Genomic DNA, 21,248 nt, shown 5'->3' with positions numbered 1-21,248 from the left:
CAGGCAATAAAGAGAATAGTTATGAAATTAAAACACTTATTTAACATATTTGGAAGAAAATAACATTCATTTAAATCTTTAGAAGATATTGTGCTCATGAAAAATTATCTCTAAGATGGGGAAAATATTTTTTTAAAAGGATGAGAAAACTAAAGAGCTCTTGGAAATTAACAATATCATGCCATAAGTAAAAAAAAAAAAAAAAAAAAAAAAATGCCTATAGAAATACTGGACAATAATATACTTGAGAAACTCTCCCCTGAAGGACAACAAAAAGACAAGGAGATGGATGCAATAGAAGTAATAACATCAGCTCAGACCAGGAGAATGAGGAGCTAAGTAAGAATAGTTGAAGAAATACAAGAATAGAGAAAATGGAAAAGAAATCAGTAAAGAAATAATCCAAGAAAAACTTCTCAAATGAAAGGGCATGGATTCTAGATCAAAAGGATCCCTGAGGGCCCAGCATGAGAATGAAAGCAGTGCCACACTGAGCATATTATCGTGACATTTTGGTAGAGCCGTACTCCGGCTCTACTAAAGATTTAATATTCTTTAAAGGTGAAGGTGGGGATAAATCACACTCAACAGTGAGACACGACAATGGCATCAAGCTTCCCAAAAGCAATCTGGAAGTCAGAAAACAATGGAAAAGTGCCTTCAAGGAAAAATAATATACACCTAGCATTTCACAATCAGCTAAAATATCAATCAAAGGTAAAGAAAGGTATAATAAAGGCACGTTCAAACTCATAGGGTCAAAAAATTTTCCTCTTCTATGTAATCTTTCCAGAAATAGAAGTCATCCAATACATAATTCTTTCAACAGTTAATTTTATCAAGATAATATATGCACACTGTTGGGAAATATAAAGGTAAATATCAAAAGAAACATAAAACTGATCTGAAAAAGGCTGCCTTAAAAAAACAGAATGAGAAGTGTAGACCAAAGGATTGTTGGTTTCTCTTTGTTTTTACTATGAACTTCATGGCACTGCACAATTGCCCTTTTAAGCAACATGTATGTATTGTTTTGATAAAATACACAAACATATCTCTTTGTCTACCTACCTACCAGAAGGCCACGGAGAGCTGTTGAGGCAGTGAGGGATTATTACTGAGCCAAGATTCTAGGTACAGACGGACACAATCAGAAGAGTTTAGCATTCTGGGTTATTCTTTTCCTAGGGCTTTGTCAAATTTAGTAAACACTGCATAGCACTTCTAAATGCCTCTGAGGACAAGGGGGATAAAAATTGGACTGCCGGCCTCAGAATGGAAAAAGGGAATCTGGCAAAGCCCTCACATCTTGGATGGAGACCCCAAAGGGCTGATACAGAAGCAAGGATGAACTACACCTACAGGGACCCACACAGGTCTACAGTCCAGTTTTAAATAATCTCCAATCCTGCAACTGGATTAAGATAATCCTGGATTATGAGCACTAAAAGCATCATGACTGAAGCAAACGTGAATCTATTTTGAAAAAAGAAAATACAATTCTAGGTCTCAAACTAATGCTGAACAATTTTAAATATATACAATACTCAACTAAAAAACAAAAGCAAAACAAAAAAATGTCCAACAAAATATCAAGCTTATCTAGAGATGAAGTGAGAACATAAACCACTAGATAAAACAGAAAAGCAGACCTAGATGCTACAACTTACCCAACAAAGCCTTGTGGAACACAGGGAAAGCCCAGCTTCAGGAGAAATGGAGAAGTACAATGCTGTGGAGGGTTTAGCTAAGCTACTCCAGGGTACTGCTGTCGTGGCATCCATTTTGTTTGGCCAAGCAGCCTGCAGGGGTCTTAAATCAGCACTAACCCCTCATGCAAGCACACACCCTAGAGAGCAGCCCCCAGTCACAAGCAAATGTCAGTTCCCCAGGGGAACCTTGTGACCAACCATCTCCTTCACCTCCAAGGTCCTTCCCCTTGTGTACCCCTTAAATAAGATCCCATGAAGCTACCAAAACCTTACTTTTTGATGTGAATTGACTAATCCATTCCCAGCCTAGGAAGCCCAAAGCATCCATCCTTGAGCCCTGCCTTCTCTCTGGCTGCACCCTGCCCTGCCCTCCCCATGTGGCCCCTCCAGGTATGTCATGTACCTCCTCCAGGACCTGTTAACAATAAACTGTTTCAGTTTCTCTATGGCTTGTTGTTGAACTGTGTTCACCACTCAGCACCTTGAGTTCCACTTAACAAATGTTAATTTAACAATGTCATAAAAAAATGCATATATAAAAAGAAGGTTGAATATCAATGCACCCATCTGAAAAAGCTGGAAAAAGAGCAACTAATTAAAACCAAAGACTGAGTTAGGTGATTATAAAAATAAGGCCAGAATTAATACAAATGAAAAGGAGGATCAAGAACACCAAAAGTTGGTTCTTTGGAGAAACTAATAAAGTCAGTAAAACCCAGATAAATGTTATAAGGAAAATAAGAGAGAAGGCACAAATAACCACTATCAGTATGAAGAAGGTATCATCACTATAGATCATGAAGACATTAAAAGATTCAAACAGAATATTATGAATAGCTTTGATCCAATAAATTTGAAAAATTTAGAGAAAATGGATACATTTCTAAGAAAAAAAACCAGCCTTCTAAAATCACTTATAAGAATAGAAAAAATGCATAATCCTGTTTTCAAACAAATTAAAAACTGTAACAGAAAGTTTTTTAAAAATCTACAAAGAAAACTCCAGGACTAGTTGGCTTCATCAGCAAATTATATCAAAAATTTTAAAAATAAATAATATCAAACCATACCAACTTAGAATAAAAGAGTCACAATTCTGCAACTTGTTTTATAAAACCAGCACACTAATACTAAACCACAGGAACAGAAAATGACTAGCCAGTATCACTCCCTGAATATTTGCAAAAAAGAAAAAGAAAGAAAACTGTACCAACAATTATACAGAAAGGATAATACAACCCCACCCCTTGAGTTTATTCCATGACTACACAGTTGGTTAACATTGAAATAAATGGTTATTCACTACGCTAACAAAGTAAAAATCTTAAGATCATCTCACTACGTGCAGAAGACATATTTGATGAAATCAAAAAGTGGATTCATGAAGTAAACTCTTAGCAAATTAGGACCTGATGTTAAAAAAAACTGCATTAGGCATACAATATGTCTTATATATGTAATCTAAAAAACAAAACAGACTCATAGATACAGAGAACTGGTGGGTACCAGAGGATAGAGGGGTGAGGAAATGGGCAAAATATGTGAAGGTATAAACTTTCAGTTACAAAATAAGTCATGGAGATGAAAAGTACACCATACAGGGGCGCCTGGGTGGCGCAGTCGGTTAAGCGTCCGACTTCAGCCAGGTCACGATCTCACGGTCCGTGAGTTCGAGCCCCGCGTCAGGCTCTGGGCTGATGGCTCAGAGCCTGGAGCCTGTTTCCGATTCTGTGTCTCCCTCTCTCTGTCCCTCCCCCGTTCATGCTCTGTCTCTCTCTGTCCCAAAAATAAATAAACGTTGAAAAAAAAAAAAAAAAAAAAAAAAAAAAAAAAAAAGAAAAGTACACCATAGGGAATACAGTCAATTGTACTGTAATAACTTTGGTGCCAGATGGTAGCTGGATTTACCCTGGTGACCATTTCATAATATATATTAAATGTGGAATTCTATGTTATAAACCTGAAGCTAATATAATATTGTAGGTCAACTATACTCCAATTAAAAAAAAAATTGCATTAGGTGGGGCTACAGGAGAAGATGGTGGCCTCCACAGGAGTTAAAGTTCCTCCTCGTAATATTCACTTGTTGGAAGAACTTGAAGAAGGACAAAAAGGAGTAGGCGATGGTATGGTTAGCTGGGGCCTTGAAGATGATGAAGATATGACACCTCTAAGGTGGGAAGGCATGATTATTGGACCACCATGGACAAAAACAATATATAGCTTGAAAGTAGAATGTGGACCTAAACACCGAGAAGCTCCTCCATCAGTTAGATTTGTAACCAAAATTAATATGAATGGAATTAATAATTCCAGTAGAATAGTGGGTGCACGGAGTATACCAGTGTCAGCAAAATGGCAAAATTCATATAGCATTAAAGTTGTACTTCAAGAGCTAAGACGTCTCATGATGTTCAAAGAAAATGTGAAGCTTCCACAGCCACCAGAAGGACATACAACAATTAATTTTAGTGGACCTCAAACTTGTCTTAAATCAACAACCTTCTACTCATGTTAAATGACAATGCAAAATACCCACACATTAAGTAAAAGAATTCCAGCTGGTAAACATGACCTGGAAATTTGTGAGAATATATTTAATATATGTACACCATTATATTTTCAGCTTACAGGAGGAAAAATGCAGCACCATTTTTTTTCTCTTGTTAAAGGCACTGTCATTTAACCATAAACCTGGAGTACTCAGAATTCAGGTTTACAAGATGAAAGCATGGAGAGTCAGATGCTGTGGAAGCACGTTTCTGAAAAGTAAAAAAATCTCAAAAAGGAAAAACAGAAATGGCATGCTTTACCCATCTTGCTTAGTGAAAGAGATTCAAGTTGAAATTGTCTAAAGTAGCAGGTACAACGAATCTTGTCACAAATTGTGTTAATTTTTGAAGCGGTGTTGGTGCTGACCACTAGTAGTATCAAAAATATGTTCAAGATTGTTTTGATACCTGTATTTATAATAAAAAAATGTTGTGGGGGAAGCCGATGAGTATCTGTTAAAAGCCATTCCTGTGTGTTACATGTAACAGACATGGTAAATATTTGTTTACAATCTTTGTCTGACAAAACATGCATTTAAGAGAAATCAACAAAAAAGGACACAGGTATATAGATATGTGATTTCAAGATTAAAGTTAGTCTTAAAATGTAAAAAGAAAAAAAACTGCATGAAGTGAAAATTTCAAAGGTTTTCTCTTGAGAAGAGGAACCAGACAGATGCCTGATATATGCACTCTATTCAACACTGGTCCTCACCAGCGCAGTACATCAAGAAAAAGAAATAAAAGGTATGAGGATTAGAAAAATAGAAATAAAATTAGAAAAAATAGAAATAAAATTCAAAAAATTGAATATTATGTGCAAATATTCAATTGTGTACTTTTTTTAAATCCTAAAAAAGCCCTATCTCATAAATGAATTTGCCAAGTCTTCTGGACACAAAGCAGATATGCAAAAATTAACTATTTCTATATACCAGTAACAGAAAAAGGAATTTAGAAGATGTAATTTATTTATTTATTAAAAAAAAAAAAAATTTTTTTAACGTTTATTTATTTTTGAGACAAAGAGAGACAGAGCATGAACTGGGGAAGGTCAGGGAGAAAGGGAGACACAGAATCTGAAACAGGCTCCAGGCTCTGAGCTGTCAGCACAGAGCCCAACACGGGGCTCGAACTCACGGACTGTGAGAACATGACCTGAGCCGAAGTAAGACACTTAACCGACTGAGCCACCCAGGCGCCCCAGAAGATGCCATTTATAATAGCATCAAAACTGCCCAGAGAAAACTATAAAACATTACTTAAAGAAATTAAAGAAACCAAAATCAACAAAGGCATACAGGTTCGTGGGCTGGAAAATTCAATTTCATGAAAATGTCAGTTCTCTCCATACTGGTCTATTTTTATCAATCCTAATCCCATTCAAAATTTTTTAAAAGCTTTATGCTGTACATTGATAAACTGATTCTTATATATTTGGAAAAGCAAAAGTCAAAGAACAGCCAAGACACCTTAAAGGAAAAAAAAAGAAAGACTTCTGAAGTTTCATTATAAAGAACACTTAAGACTAGTTTGTCATGAGAACAGATACACAGATACAGAAACATATGGTGATCTGACTGATGACAAAGGTATTACTTCGGAGACCAGTTAAAGGAGATTTGTCAATGAATGGTGCTAAGATAAAAGAATATTCACATGGAAAAAAATGAAACAACTATTTCATACCATGTATAAAAACCAATTCCAGATGCACCGTAAATCTAGATGTAAAAGGCAAAATGATAAGGCTTTCAGAAAATAACACAGGAGAAATCTTCATAACCTTGGTATAGGCACAGACAGTTGTGTTTTTTTAAACAAGACACACACAACAAAGCTCACCACAAAGAAATAATCTGGGTTACAATTATCGACAAAAGATACCATAGAGAAGATGAAAAGACAAATCACAGAGTTAACTGAAAATCTTGCAATTCATATGGTCAGAAAAGATGCTGGTCAACTGAAAAATAGAGAGAATACTTACAAATCAAGAAGGAAAAACCCAATGGAAATTAAGAGCTGGAGCCCTGGACAGAGTCAAAATAAATATACGAAAACATGCAGAAAGATAGAATTTCAAGCCATCATGATATACCACCAGACGCGCACCATATGCGGACAGGAAAGACAAAACCAAGTACAGTTGGCAGTGGGGCTCTCGAACGCTGCTAGAAGTAACAGGTGTCAAGTCGGAACCATCGCTGTCTCCCTCAGATGTGAAAATGGCCTATCACACAGGAAAACTGCTTGTTTTCAGAGGATACATACTGAACCTGTTTGGGGGCAAATTTTATCTGGGACTTACTTTCAAACGGTTTAGGAAAAAACACTTTCACACGTAAATATACTGCATAGAAGAAACGATGACACAACAAGTATGTTAAGATGTTAACAATTATTGAGTCAGGGTGCCTGGGTGGCTCAGTCGGTTGAGCGTCCGACTTCAGCTCAGGTCACGATCTCGCGGTCCGTGAGTTCGAGCCCCACGTTGGGCTCTGGGCTGATGGCTCAGAGCCTGGAGCCTGCTTCCGATTCTGTGTCTCCCTCTCTCTCGGCCCTTCCCCTGTTCATGCTCTGTCTCTCTCTGTCTCAAAAATAAATAAACGTTAAAAAAAAAAATTATTGAGTCACTCTGTTCAACTTTTCTATCTGAAAATTTTCTCAATTAAAAGGTGAGAAACGGGCGCCTGGTGGGGCTCAGCCAGTTAAGCGTCCGACTCTTGGTCTTGGCTCAGGTTATGATCTCAAGGTCCGCGTCAGACTCTGCACCAACAGCGTGGTGATTTTCTCCCTCTCTCTGTCCTTCCCCTGCTCGCTCTCACTCTCTCAAAAATAAACAAACAACCTTAAAGAAAAAAAAAGAGAAAAACAAAAAGATCCAAGGAGATCTAAGATCTTAATACTACTTTTTTTTTTTTTTTTTTTTTTTTTTAAGTTTATCACTTTTGAGAGAGAGACAGAGTATGAGCAGGGGAGGGCCAGAGAGAGAGGGGTAGACACAGAATCCAAAGCAGGCTCCAGGCTCCGAGCTGTCAGGACAGAGCGTTACGCGGGGCTCGAACTCACAATCCACAAGATCAAGACCTGAGCTGAAGTCGGATGTTCAACCGTCTGAGCCACCCAGGCACCCCTTAATACTACGATTAAAGGCCATTTTGTCAGCTCCCACACTCCATGGCCTTTTTCGCAGCCAGTGTAATTTGTTTTAGCCCAAGTATGCAGCAGGTATCAAAACAAAGCCTTAGATCTCTCTATCAGGGAAGGGACTAAGACAACAAAATTTAGAAGCACCCTCTCTGCCCGTAGGTGAATGCCGCCCTGGGTTTTACACCCTGGGTGCCTCTCTTGCCTCAGCCTAAACTCTGGCCCTGCCTTCAATGATCTTCTCACCAAGTTAATGGTTTTAAAGTTCCATCTTTGAAGTTCATCCCTCTTCTGACGTCCAGACTTGTTTTCCAGAATCTCCTGGCATTCTCCTTTCGTCCCTGGGTCCAGGGCTCCCATCACCTGTCCTCCACACACTAAATAGGCTCCGCTCTCAGCACCTTTCATCCTAAACACCTGAGCCATGACACCTGGCCCACAGGGTCTTGCCCCTAAAATGTTATCTCTAGCCTTAACTATCTCAAATTCCCTGTGTGTGGATCCAAACGTCCATCAGATGTTTTCAATAGGCCCAAATTCGCAATCTTTCCCTTAAAAGATTTCTTCCTCCTCCTACATTTCTCACTTCGGCCAACAACATCCTGCATCCAATTAACCAATGGCAGAAGCCCCGTGTCTATCCTAGAGTCTCCTCTCATCACCCACAAAACCAACTGTTCTGTAATCGTACTGTTATAATGTGGTCCTATCATGCAACGTGGCCCACCTGCCACCTACCCACTGTCTTTGTCCTTCTTCCTTCATGTTTTTTTTTTTTTTATTTTTTTTTTTTTAACGTTTATTTATTTTTGAGACAGAGAGAGACAGAGCATGAACGGGGGAGGGGCAGAGAGAGAGGGAGACACAGAATCCCAAGCAGGCTCCAGGCTCTGAGCTGTCAGCACAGAGCCCGACGCGGGGCTCGAACTCACGGACCGCAAGATCGTGACCTGAGCCGAGGTCGGACGCTCAACCGACTGAGCCACCCAGGCGCCCCTCTTCCTTCATGTTCTAAGCAGTAACTCCCAAAACAAGAAAATCCAAGTATTTCTATCACGTAAAGAGGACTGCCACGCGCAGCCGGGGGAAAATGACTTTCTCACCTTTGCTCCCATGTCCACAAGTTGGTTTGTAAATGTCTTCGAATAATTTTCTGTTCCGTTTACTGACCAGACTTCAACATAGGCCACTACATCTGAAAACAAACAAGATATTGACACGCAACCGATTTAGGGCTCCTGGGTGGCTGGGGGGTTAAGGATCGGACTTCCGCTGGGGTCATGATCTCACAGTTCCTGGGCGTCGAGCTGAGAGCTCCCAGCCTGCTTGGGATTCTCTATCAAAAATTAACAAATACTAAAAAAAAAAAATTTTTAACCCACGACATGTAATATATTTGAAATTCTAACATTCCTCTCCAAGGATTTCAACAGATTTTCATCTTGTTCTGCTTACATCAAAAAGTAAATTTCAAGCTTCTTCTAACAAACACCTACGCCAAACAGCATCAGTGCTACTGTGGTTCTTAAAACTTCAAGCCAAGAACAGCTTTATTCATGCGCATGTGGGGCTTAGCTTCTTAACCCTGGATGCTCTTCCCAAATTCCTAAACCCTGCTTAACTCCCCAAATTCCCAAACCGTGCTCAACTTTCCTAGTGAAGAGTATGTTCTCCACAAAGGACCATACAACCACCCGACTTTACACTGTACAGGGGGGCAGCCCCCGCATCCAGAGGGTGGCGACACACGGGACTCAAGGACAGCCCCACACCCTACAGGGGCGGTGACAGCACCGCACTGGGGGACAGTCGCCTCCATGCCCCACAGGATGATAACCCCCCACTCGCCAAAGGGGCACCCCACAAGGACGGTGACAGTACTGGACTCAGGGATACCCCACAGGGATGATGGCAGTACTGGACTCGGGGACAGTCCCCGCCACACCGCACAGGAATGGTGACAGCCCCCCACTCCCCACAGGGACACCCCACAAGGACACCCCATAGGGATGGTGACTCGGGGACAGCCCCCCACTCCCTACAGGGGCACCCCACAGGGGCGGTGACGGTAGTGGACTCGGGGACAGCCCCCCACTCCCTACAGGGGCACCCCACAGGGACGGTGACGGTAGTGGACTCGGGGACAGCCCCCCACTCCCCACAGGGACACCCCACAGGGACGGTGACGGTAGTGGACTCAGGGACACCCCACAGGGACGGTGACGGTAGTGGACTCGGGGACAGCCCCCCACTCCCCACAGGGACACCCCACAGGGACGGTGACGGTAGTGGACTCGGGACAGCCCCCCACTCCCTACAGGGACACCCCACAGGGACACCCCACAGGGACGGTGACGGTAGTGGACTCGGGGACAGCCCCCCCACTCCCCACAGGGACACCCCACAGGGACGGTGACAGCCCCCCACTCTCCACAGGGACGGTGAGAACACCGCACACGGGGACAGCCTCCCTCCACAGGATGCCGGGCTGACTTCCGGAAAGGCCAAGCTCCCGTCCCCACGAGCCCCGCGAGCTCCGTCCACACGCTCGCCGAGATCCGGGCGCCCGCCCTCAAGCCCGCCCGCCGCCTCCGACTCAACTCCCAGAGTGCGGGAATTCCCCTCACCTTTCAAGACCCCGCCGCCTGGCGTCCCGGGAGCCTCCATGAGAGACCCGCAACACGCGAACCCGCTGCACCGTCCCAGGCCGCGCTAGCCAAGAGCGGGTGGCACTGAGCATGCGCAGGACTGACGCGCGCCCCTCCCCTCCGGCTCTGAGGAAATCTGCTAATCCGCGTTTTCTAAACAGCCGGGGGAGGAGGAGCGTTGGTAAAGTCCCAGCTCGCGTTAAAGGAGACCGAGGGGCTTTTCCAGCGCCCAGACTCGGATTCGTCCAGCAGCCTAATAACGCTGGTCAGCGTCCCCCTCTGCGAGTCTTTCGGTCCTCTCGGAAATTACGAGGACGGGTGTCCCCCAAAAAACCCCGAATCAAACCCTTCTGTCTCCGTAAGGACACTTGGAAGCTTCCCGGAGCCACATCTGGCGCACCAGGGAGCGGCGGACGCTTAGGAGGCACAGTCCTAGGTCGCAGGCCGGATGGGACATCCGAGAGATAACTGCTCAGAATCTCCTACAGCGAAGTCTCACCCTCACCCCGCGCGCACCGAGTCCTCGTGTGCCGCCCTGTAGTCGGCGCACGGAGTTCCGGTTCGGAGAGCCAGACCTCTACTCCTCCGCGTGCGCGAGAGCTCGTGGGGCCAGGGGCACCTCTAGAGACCCCGGGCCTCGGATCCCGCGGAGCGGGGGGACCCCGGGCCTCAGATCCTATCGGGGGGAATCCTGGACCTCAGACCCTGCGGGGGCTTGGAGGGCGAAGGGGAACCGGGTCTCAGACTCCAGTAGGGCGATACCTCAGATCTTGAGTGCGGTGGGGGGTGAAGGGGATCGGGGTCTCAGACCCCGCTAGGGGTATCCCGGACCTCAGATCCCGCAGGACTAGACCTCAGGCCCTGGGGGGGGGGCTTCAGACTTCGCTGGGGGGTGGGGGAACCCCAGACTTAAAATGCCCACTTGGGAGAGGGGAGAGAACCTAGTCTCAGGCTCCACTGGGATGACGCTGGGACTCAAATCCCGCGGGGAGGCGGGGCGACAGGGATCCGGGTCTCTGACCCCTCTTGGGGGGGGGGGGGGGCGGGACCCTAGACCTCAGATGCCTGCCGGAGGTACGCTGGACCTCAGACCCTGCGGGGTCGGGGAGAGCCGAGTCTCAGACCCCGCTGGGGGGACCTCGGACCTCAGATTTTGTGGGAGGCGGGGGAGCCAGGTTTCAGACCCCGCGGGGGGCTATGGGGACCCGGGGTCCCAGATCCTTTGAGGGGCGAGGGGAGCCTGGTCTCACCCGTCTATGGGGACCCCGCACATCGACCCAGCGAGAGGATGTGGGACCCCGGACCGCAGATCCCGGCTAGGGATGTACCCTAAACCTCTGACTACCGAGGCGGGGTGAGGACGCGGGGAGCCTTGCCGGGCCATCCCACTCGCGTTTTGCCGCCCGCAAATCCCGGAGCGGATTTCTCCGGGCGGGATCGGGCGAACCTGGGAGGGAGCGGGGAAGACCAGCGTTGGTGAACAGCCCTGCAGCAGCGCGGTTGAACCTCCCAGGGATTCAAACCTCCCGCCCTTTGGGCTCCGCCCACTCCCGCAGGGCCCACCCCGGGCACTGCGCGCACGCGTGCTGCTGGGAGCTGCTGGCTTTGGCTGGGCTGCGCGAGCTCCCACGTGTTCCCGGGGAGGACTTTTAGGGCCGGGAAGGGCTTGCTTGGTTTGTGTTTAATCTCCCTGAAACACTAAATCAGTTAAAGGGTCCATGCCGTCTGTATTAAAGGATGAACCACCGAATGTATAAAAACCTTCATTTCCAATGATTTCAGCCCCATCTTTGTGTTTTATCCTGTAGAACATATCCCATTCCGGAGCTAAGTGGAAAACAATTTTAAAGTTAAAGGGACTTCCTTGTAACTTAATGATTAGAGTCCGGGCTCCATTTTGGGGTCAGACCGGACTTGGACTTTGGAGACTACTATCCACCACTTACTAGCTGTGAGGTACTGATGTGAGTCACTGAAACTTTTCAAGTTAAAACAAACGAACAAAAAACCCTGTTAAAACAAACGAACAAAAAAACCCACCTTAATAGTAGAAATAGTAGCTGACATTTGTTGAGCCCTTTATCATGGGCTCTAGAAGTATTATCAAAATTTATCTTACCTAGGAGGTGAAGGTTCTTATTCAATTTACAAAGCATATATATAAATGTATTTCCTCCTAGATTCTGACTAAAATTCTGTAATTTTAGAGGTGTTCATTATCGTACCGTGGGAGCAACAGTGGACTGATTCTCCCCCTCCCCACCCCTATTCCTTTACAATTAAAAAAGCTTTGTCTTATTCTACGTTGGATCATTTTATGCTCACAGAAGCTCTGTTAGAAAAAGTAAGCAATATTATCTCATTTACACAAATAAGCAACCAGGTTCAAGGGAAGTTATCTGACCAGTCCAAGGCAACATCGTTCGTAACTAGCCGTGTCAGTTGGAACTGGAAACCACACGTTTAGGACTTTTCTACTAAATCCAGTGGCAGGGTATATGTACGTATATATGGACTACCATCCTCTCCAGTCTTCCTTTCATCCATCCATTCATTCATCCCCATTTGTTATAGCAGCTGTTAATAGGATCCAACCAGCACACAGGTTCTAAAGAATTACCTTGAGTACACGCATACCTTGAGCCAAAACCCCACTTCCTAGACTCAAATCTCTGATCCATAATCACATCATTATCACAAATGGTTGGCCTAACAAACTGAAGAAATGGTAACACCTTTACTTGGCAGTGTGAGCTCAGCTCAGTATTGAAGATAAAGTTATTGTCCTCACCAAGTAAGTGACAGTGAATGCTAAGAAGATTTAGAATCACATAATGGCATGATAAAACAGATAAAACCAATCACCTTTGCCATACAAAAGGTGGTATAAAGGGGCACCTGGGTGGCTCAGTCAGTTGGGCTCTTGGTTTTGGCTCAGGTCATGATCTCACATTTTGTGGGTCCAATCCCTGCATGGATGGAGCTCTGTGCTAACTGTGGAACCTGGTCAGGATTCTCTCTCTCCCTGTTTCTCTGTCCCTCCTTTGCTCCTGCTCTCCCTCTCTCTCTCAAAACAAATAAACATTCTTTTTAATGAAAATAAAAATTTTAAATGGTGGTATACAAGTTCAGTATTTAGTAGATTCTTCAGCTTTAAGGTCACAAATATTTTCTCCTATGATTTCTTTTAGAAATGTTATAGTTTTAGGCTTTATCCTTAGTTTTAGGATCAATTTTGAGTTAATTTTTGTATATGGTACAGATAGGGCCCTAAGTTCGTCTTTTGCATGTAGATATCCAAATGCTCCAGCATCATTTCTTGATAAACTATTTTCTCCACTGCATTCATGCTTTTGTACCTGAGTCAAAATCAGTTGTGCATATATGTATGGTTTATTTTTGGACTTTCTGTTTCATTGAGCTATTTGTCTAACTTTATACGAATATTGTATTGTTTTGATTACTGTAGTTTTATAAATAAGTTATAAAATCAGATAATGTAAGCCCCAAAACTTTGTTCTTTGTCAAAATTGTTTAATGTATTCTAGATCTTTTGTATTTCCATATGAATCTTAAAATCATCTTGTCATTTTCTACCAAAAAAGAGTAAAATACCCTGCTTGGATTTTGATTGAAATTACGTTGAATTTCAGATCTATTTGAAGGAGAACTGACATCGTAAAAATACTTTTTTTTTTTTTTTTTTACATTTTTTTAATTTTATTTTTGAGACAGAGAGAGAGCATGAACAGGGGAGGGTCAGAGAAAGAGGGAGACACAGAATCTGAAACAGGCTCCAGGCTCTGAGCTGTCAGCACAGAGCCCGACGCGGGGCTTGAACCCACAGACCGCGAGATCATGACCTGAGCCGAAGTTAGATGCTCAACCGACTGAGCCACCCAGGCGCCCCAAAATATTAACTCTTTTGATCCATTAACATTTATTTAGGTCTTCTGTAATTTCTCACATCAATGTTTTGTATTATTGAGATGAGTCCTTTTACAACTTTTGTCAAATTTCAAATCCCAACGTAAGTATTACCATTTTTTATGATACTGTAAATAATTTTTACAATTTCAATTTCTGTTAATATATGGGAATATAATTGAAGGGGAGGTGGGTGGGTGGATGGGTTAAATAGGTGATGGGGATTAAGGAATGCAGTTGTGAAAACAGGTGTTGTATGTAAGTGATGATTCACTAAATTGTACACCTGAAACTAATATTACAATTTATGTTCACTATATGGAATTTAAATAAAAATTTAAAAAAGAAAAAAAAATAGTTCTAATAGCTTTTGTACATTCCATGTGAAGTTCTGCAGATAGCCACGTTGTCTGTTTTAGGAAGAAAGCTTTTCTTCTTCCAACGTGGGTCCAATGAGTGGGGGGCCCCCTGCAATTAACAATAGATTAACAGGAGGGTGGTGCCTGGGTGTCTAGGTCAGTTAAGCATCCAACTTCAGTTCAAGTCATGATCTCACGGTTTGTGAGTTCCAGCCCCAGCTTCAGGCTCCCTGCCGACAGCTCAGAACCAGGAGCTTGCTTCGGATTCTGTGTCTCCCTCTCTCTCTGTGCCCCTTCTCCACTCATGCTCTGTCTCTCTCTCAAAAATATATAAACATTAAATTTTTTTTTAATAGATTAACAGGAGGAAAAATAAGGCTTGTTTTCATGTGTTGTCTGTACACGCGGAAGTACTTAGTAGTGCGTAATTCACTAAACAGCTAGAGATGAAAGGTTCATATACCAAACCTAATGAAGTAGGGCGGGAAGTTTGGGGCTTTATAGAAAGTTCTACTGGGCTTTGTGATGCTCATGGGAATTGGGGCAGTCTGTTTCCCTGGCAGCTGAATTCTTAGGAAACTCCCTCAAAGGAGTGCTTAATGGCGGCTGTATTTTCTGGAGGCTCTGTTTTCAGGTAAGGAGAGTTCAGATAAGATTTGTTCCTGCGTCTTCTTTAGCTTGAATGTTTTCACTTTAATCTTTATACCAATTCTGGGCATCCAAGTGGGTCCCCACATCTGCAAATCAAGGCAGCATTGCTTCCCGCTTTTCAGTCTGGGTGTGTTTGCTTTCTTTTTCCTGCCTGCTTACACCGGCCAGAGCCCAGTCCATTGGTTCTCCATCAAGGGGCAGTTTTGTCCCAGGGAGACATTTTTGGCTGTCACGATTCGGGAGGGGGGATTACTACCAGCATCTAATGGGTAGAGATCAGGGATGCTGCTAAATACCTTCTAGTGCACAGGACAGCTTCCAAACCAAAGAATTACCCAGGCGAAAATGTCAATGTTGCCAAGGTTGAGAAACCCTACTCCCAGCAGAATGTTGGATGGAAGTGGTAAGAGCCATCTTCCTTGTCTGGTTCTGCATTTCAGGGAGAAGCATCTGGTCCCTCAATATTAGCTGTGACATTAGCTGTGGGTCTTTCACAGATGCCCTTTACAAGGTTGAGGAAGTTCCTTTGGCTTCCTACTTTGCAGGAGTTGTCCATTTTTTAATTTGGGAATTTTTGGAACCAGGATGTTTGATTTTGTTAAGTGTGTGTGTTTTTAATCTACTGAGATAGATAATCATATGGGTTTTTTTCTAGTTTGTGAGCAGTGAGCTACACTGACTGATTTTTGAATGTTGAAATAACCTTGCATTTCTAGGATAAACCCTCCTTAATCATGATGTCTTATATCTTTAATATATTGTCTGCTCTGTTTTGGTCAACTCTGTTTAGAATTTTGTACATGCCTTTTGCTCTGTTTCTGACAGATCTGGGTCCTTGGTTTTCTTGGAGCAGGATTCTCACACAGAATGTGGTGACACTGAGGCTTTTCTTTCCAGGAAGCAGCTTTTATTCTTTTGGGTTTGTACCCAAAGAACTGAGTCCCGAACATCCCATAGCATAGTTTTTTTTTATACATTTTCTCTTTCTTTGTCTCCCATATATGGTAACACACACAAACATGTAGTCTGATTAAGTAGTCTCAGTTTACAAGGTCATGAGGGATGTTGTCACGTAGGCACATAGACAGGTTACCTTGAAGTTTTGTTGTTTTTTTTTTTTTTCTTTTCTCTCTTTTTCTTTTCTCCTTAGGGAGGGGACCCTACCACATTCTTGTAATGGAAACTTGGATATACAGGAAGGAAAAAAACCCAAAAAGTGTTAAAATGTGGGGTAAATTTAAATGAATGTTGATTGTACAAATAAAAAAGAACATAAACGTTGATTATATAAACCATCAATAATAGTCTTCTGACGTTAAAATACAGTGTGTATTTTAAAATACAACACTGTATGTTAAAATACAGTGTGCAATGATGCCTGACAGTAGTGATGTATCCGTCAGGAAGCTCAGATAGTGAAAGTACTCTCAGGCCCTTTCATTTTACAAGAAGTGAAAGTACTCATTTTTATTACAGTGTGATAAGGCAGGGATGTCTTTGCAATCTCTAGGGAAATCAATAAGAAATTAAATATTGTATAACTATCAAAATAATAAAAGAGGAAATGAAATAATAAAACATAATCCATACCAAAAAAAAGGAAAAAAAACATGTAGCAAGCAGGAAAATGCTCATAAGACACGGTAGATTTAAATCCAAATTTGTCAATAATTAAGAAAGGACTCATACCTGATGGAAACACTCAAGAGAATAGATTTTTTTATTTTTTTTTAGTATATATGCATACAACCAAAGCCAAGATCTTACTCAATGGGGAAATACCACAGACATTTCTACTAGATTCAAAAGAAGGCAAAAATGCCCTCTGTGTACACAATTATCCCACGTTATACGGTAGACATATTAGCTACTCTAGTTAGACAGAGACGTCAATAAGTGGCTAAAAATTTTAAAAATAAAACTTTTTATTGCAGAGGAAATAATAGTACACCTGGAAAACCCTTGGAATCACTGATAAAACTAAAATAATAAATTCAGCAAAGATCCAGAAATAAAATAACATACAGTTAGAGGCTGCACAGGTAGAGAAAACTCCATGGGCAAAAACAAAAATAAAGAATAAACTTTAGAGGCAAATGTGCAAAACCTATATGAGAATAACTTCACAACACTCCTGTAAAACACAATAGTGGCTTTGAACAAATGAAGAGACATCCCTTGTTCTTAGATTGAGTGCTTAACATCATAATGATGTCTGCTCTAACTGAACGCAATCCCAATTAAAAAATATCAGTAAAGGTTTTGATGGAGCTGGACAAGTTGATGCAAAAACCCACGTGGAAAAGCAAATATATCAGACTAGGAAGTCCCTGGAAAAGAAAAGCTACAAAGGGACCAACACAGCAGACGTAGCTGTCATTAAAACTGTGGTCCTGGCACATGACCAGACAAACGGGCCAGTGGTGAGGGTCCAGAAACACACCCAAGTTCATGTGACATTTGCTGTATTGTTAAGGTAGTGTCGCAAATCACTGCATCAAAGATAAATTTTTGGTGTCATCGGGAAAAATATATATAAAATTAAGTCAATATTTCCTACCGTACGGAAAACTAAACCTAAAATGGATTGGGGATCTGAATGTAAAAAAAATGTAAACACAAGAACACACTATTCACATGGGTGAAGGGTGGAGTGGTGAATTCCAGTATAACCTGGGTGTAGGGAAAAAGCTTTGTAACTGTAGCTCAAACGAAACCAGATGCAGCAGAAGAATGGTTAAAAACAGAAAGCAACATACCATGAACAAATGCAAAAGGCAAGGACAGAGATCTGAGTCAGAGAGATTTGAAAGTACTGTGAAGGATGGGAGGAGGGGAGGGGCCAAGGAACTCAGCAGCCTGGAGGGGCTGGAAAAGGTCAGGAAACAAACCCTGCCCCAGAGCACAGTCCGCAGGCACTGTGACTCAGTCCAGTGAGACTCACCACCGACTTCTCATTTCCAGAACAGCAAGATAATAAATTTACTTGTTTGGAAGAAAAAAAAAAAAAAAAAAAAAGTTGGGGGAGGGAGGAGGCAACTGAAAAACTGGAAAAACATAATATTTCTAGCATATTTTTTTAAAACTCTTAAAAGCTTAAGAAGAAAGACCAAATATTTTATAGAAAAATGGGCCAAGGGGGGGTGCCTGGGTGGCTCAGTCGGTTGGGCGTCCGACTTCAGCTCAGGTTATGATCTCATGGTCTGTGAGTTCGAGCCCCGCGTCGGGCTCTGTGCTGACAGCTCAGAGCCTGGAGCCCGTTTCGGATTCTGTTTTTCCCTCTCTCTCTGCCCCTCCCCTGTTCATGCTCTGTCTCTCTCTGTCTCAAAAATAAATAAACATTAAAAAAAATTAAAAAAAAAAAAAAAAGAAAAGAAAAATGGGCCAAGGAAGAGATTGCCACCCTTACTCATAACTAGAGAAATGTAATCTAAAACTACAGGGAGGTGTCATTTTCCCTTCAAATTGTCAAAAACAGGGGCGCCTGGGTGGCTCAGTCGGTTAGGCCTCCAACTTTGGCTTAGGTCATGATCTCGCAGTTTGTGAATTCGAGCCCTGCGTCAGGCTCCGTGCTGACAGTGTGGAGCCTGCTTGGGATTCTCTCCCTCTCTCTTTTTCCCACACTTGCGCTCACATCTGCACACACACTCTCTGTCTCTCAAAATAATAAGTAACCTTAAAAAAAAAAAACAAACAGAAAAGCTAGACAATAGGTTCTATTGGAAATGCCATGGGTAAATAATACTATACACACTAATGGAAATCAAGATTTTTTACAACTTTTTGGAGGGGAGTTTAGTAATGTCTAACAAAGGTACACATGCTTCTACTTTCTGACCCATCAATTTTACTTCTAGGAATTTGAAGATATTCTTCTGCAATGTGAAACGCACATAAACAATCCTATCACTGCAGCATTGTTTGTAACTGCAAAATATTTGAAACTGTTTAACTGCTCTCTGTGGAAGAGTAGTTGAGTAAATTACGTTCTATCTACACAATGCAACACTGCATCTGTGAATAAAAAACAAAAAAGAACAAAGAAGATTCCTATGAGCTGATACGGAACGATTTGCAGGTTATATCATTAAGTGACAAAAAGCAAGTATAAAAGAACATTCATAGTATGTGTTTTGGGTTGACTTGTGTCCTCCCAAAGTTCCTAGGTTGAAGTCCTAACCCCCAGAACTGCAGAACATGACCGTATTTGGAAATACTCATTGCAGCTACATTTGGTTAAGATAAAGTCATACTATGGGCGCCTGGGTTGGCTCAGTCCTTTAAGCATCCGACTCCAGCTCAGGTCATGCTTTCACAGTTCACGGGTTCAAGCCCCACATCAGGCTCTGTACTGACACCTTGGAACCTGCTTGGGATTCTCTTCCTCCCTCTCTATCTGCCCCTCCCTGCTCTCTCTCTCTCTCTCTCTCTCTCTCTCAAAAATAGTTAAATATTAAAAAAAGATGAAGTCATACATACAAAAGAGTAAGGCGTGTCCTAAAAAATGAGGAAATTTGGACTGAGGTGCACATAGAAAAATGCTGTGTGAAGACTGGAACTCTGTGGCCACAAGCCAGGGAGCCACCAGGAGCTGGGAGAGAGGCCTGAATCATATCCTTCCCTAGTGCCTTCATAGGGAGTGTAGCCCTCCACCACCTTGACCTGGACTTCTTAGCCTCAAGATCTGTGAGACAAAAAGTGTCCATTTTTCAAGCCACTTGGTTTATGGTGCTTTGTTGTGACAACTTTGGGAAACTAATCCAGTATGCTGCCTTTCATGTAAAAAGCAAAAAAAGGGGTGCCCGGGTGGCTCAGTCAGTTAAGTGTCTGACTTTGGCTCAGGTCATGATCTCACGGTTTGTGAGTTTGAGCCCTGCATCTGGCTCTGTGTGGACTGGTTGGAGCCTGGAGCCTGCTTTGGATTCTGTGTCTCCCTCTCTCTCTGCCCCTCCCCTAACTCATGCTCTGTGTCTCTCTCAAAAATAAATAAAAATTAAAAAAAAAATTAAAAAAAAAAAGAAGTTTAGATAAATGTGAATCCCTTACTTTGGATTATTGTACTATGGAAATACACACTAAAGGGTTTAGGGTAAAGGAATGTCACGTTTACAACTTCCTGTCACATTTTTCAGGGAAAAAACCCAGGCACACACATATCCATTCATATAGGTAGAGAGGAAATGATAAATGTGGTAAATGTTAACATTTCGGGAATCTGGGAATGGCTAGTAGGAATTCTTTGTACTATTTTTGTACTTTTTTATAAGCCTGAAATTCCTATTTTTTAATTTTTTTAATGTTTACTTATTTTTGAGAGAGAGTGCGCACTTGCGTGCCCAGTGGGGGAGGGGAAGAGAGAGGGAGGGAGGGAGGGAGGGAGGGAGAGAGAGAGAGAGAGAGAGAATCCCAAGCAGACTCTGGGCTGATAGGGTGGAGCCTGACGCAGGGGCTCGGTCTCATGAACTCTGAGATTATGACCTGAGCTGAAATCAAGAGTCGATGCTTCACTGACTGAGCCACCCAGGTGCCCCTAAGCCTGAAATTCTTTAAAACATAAAAAGGTTACAACAATTGTGGCAGGAAAAGTAGCTGACTGGGCTAGACTGTGCTCGCCCCCATGGTCCTAATCCCTCAAGGGAAAAGACAAATACTGGCCTTGAGTAAGTGGTGGCCTCGACCTGCCCAGTGTGGTTCCAAGCAGCTAGACTATTCTTGCTTAGCAAATAAGGGATCTGAAAATACTCAAGCAAGGAATCAACATAATCATTTAATATAGCTAACCCTATCATTCGAAAAGCAGGAGTATGTGGGTGGTTCAGTCATTTGCATGTCTGACTCTTGATATCCGTTCAGGTCATGATCTCTCAGTCGGGAGATCAAGCTGCTCATCGGATTCTGTGCTGAGCCCAGAGCCTGCTTGGGATTCTCTCTCCCTCTCTCTCTATGCCACCCAGCTTGTGCTCTCTTTCACAATAAATAAATAAACATTAAAAAAAAAAAAAAGGAAAAGTAGCTACGCTATACCATTGACGATCATTTGTGCAGAGTTCAGGATTATTTTAGTATAGAATTAAAAGGTCTAGAAAAATACTGACTTAAAATACTATATCAAAAAAAAAAAAACCCACAAAAAACCCCTACTCCTTATATGAACCATAAACTGAAAAGATATTTACTCTATCCAGGGAAGAGTCTCAAGTGTAGAGGTGTTTTGATTTAGCACACTATTTCAAGGGCGGCCTCAGAGCT

General features: G+C 42.6%; 2 protein-coding genes across 4 annotated transcripts in view; one reads left to right on the top strand and one right to left on the bottom strand.

The window, feature by feature from the left end:
* Positions 1–10,843, bottom strand: part of MCPH1 (microcephalin 1) — a 269,778-nt gene extending 258,935 nt beyond the window's left edge. Inside the window, exons 1-2 of one of the 3 annotated variants that reach the window (XR_006201405.1) lie at positions 10,042–10,832; positions 8,518–8,609 (exon numbers count right to left, since the gene is read on the bottom strand). Coding sequence is in view for 2 of the 3 variants with exons in the window: in XM_042934174.1 (XP_042790108.1) it covers positions 8,518–8,609; positions 10,042–10,081 (132 nt within the window). In the remaining variant the exon portion in view is untranslated. Of the gene's footprint in view, positions 1–8,517; positions 8,610–10,041 lie in introns of all 3 variants that reach the window. The other 2 variants (XM_042934174.1, XM_042934173.1) reach the window with 2 other exon arrangements.
* On the top strand, positions 3,750–4,230 carry LOC122216821 (ubiquitin-conjugating enzyme E2 variant 2-like). Its single transcript, XM_042933819.1, has 2 exons — positions 3,750–3,916; positions 4,034–4,230. The coding sequence occupies exons 1-2, from the start codon at positions 3,751–3,753 to the stop codon at positions 4,228–4,230; spliced, it is 363 nt and encodes a 120-aa protein (XP_042789753.1). The 5' UTR covers position 3,750.
* Positions 10,844–21,248: the final 10,405 nt, after the last annotated feature.

This window comes from Panthera leo, chromosome B1 (genome assembly GCF_018350215.1).
Source record: "Panthera leo isolate Ple1 chromosome B1, P.leo_Ple1_pat1.1, whole genome shotgun sequence".
In the NCBI taxonomy this organism is placed as follows: domain Eukaryota; kingdom Metazoa; phylum Chordata; class Mammalia; order Carnivora; family Felidae; genus Panthera; species Panthera leo.
Note: the sequence above shows the minus strand (reverse complement) of the source record. Positions and strands in the feature narration are given on the sequence as shown.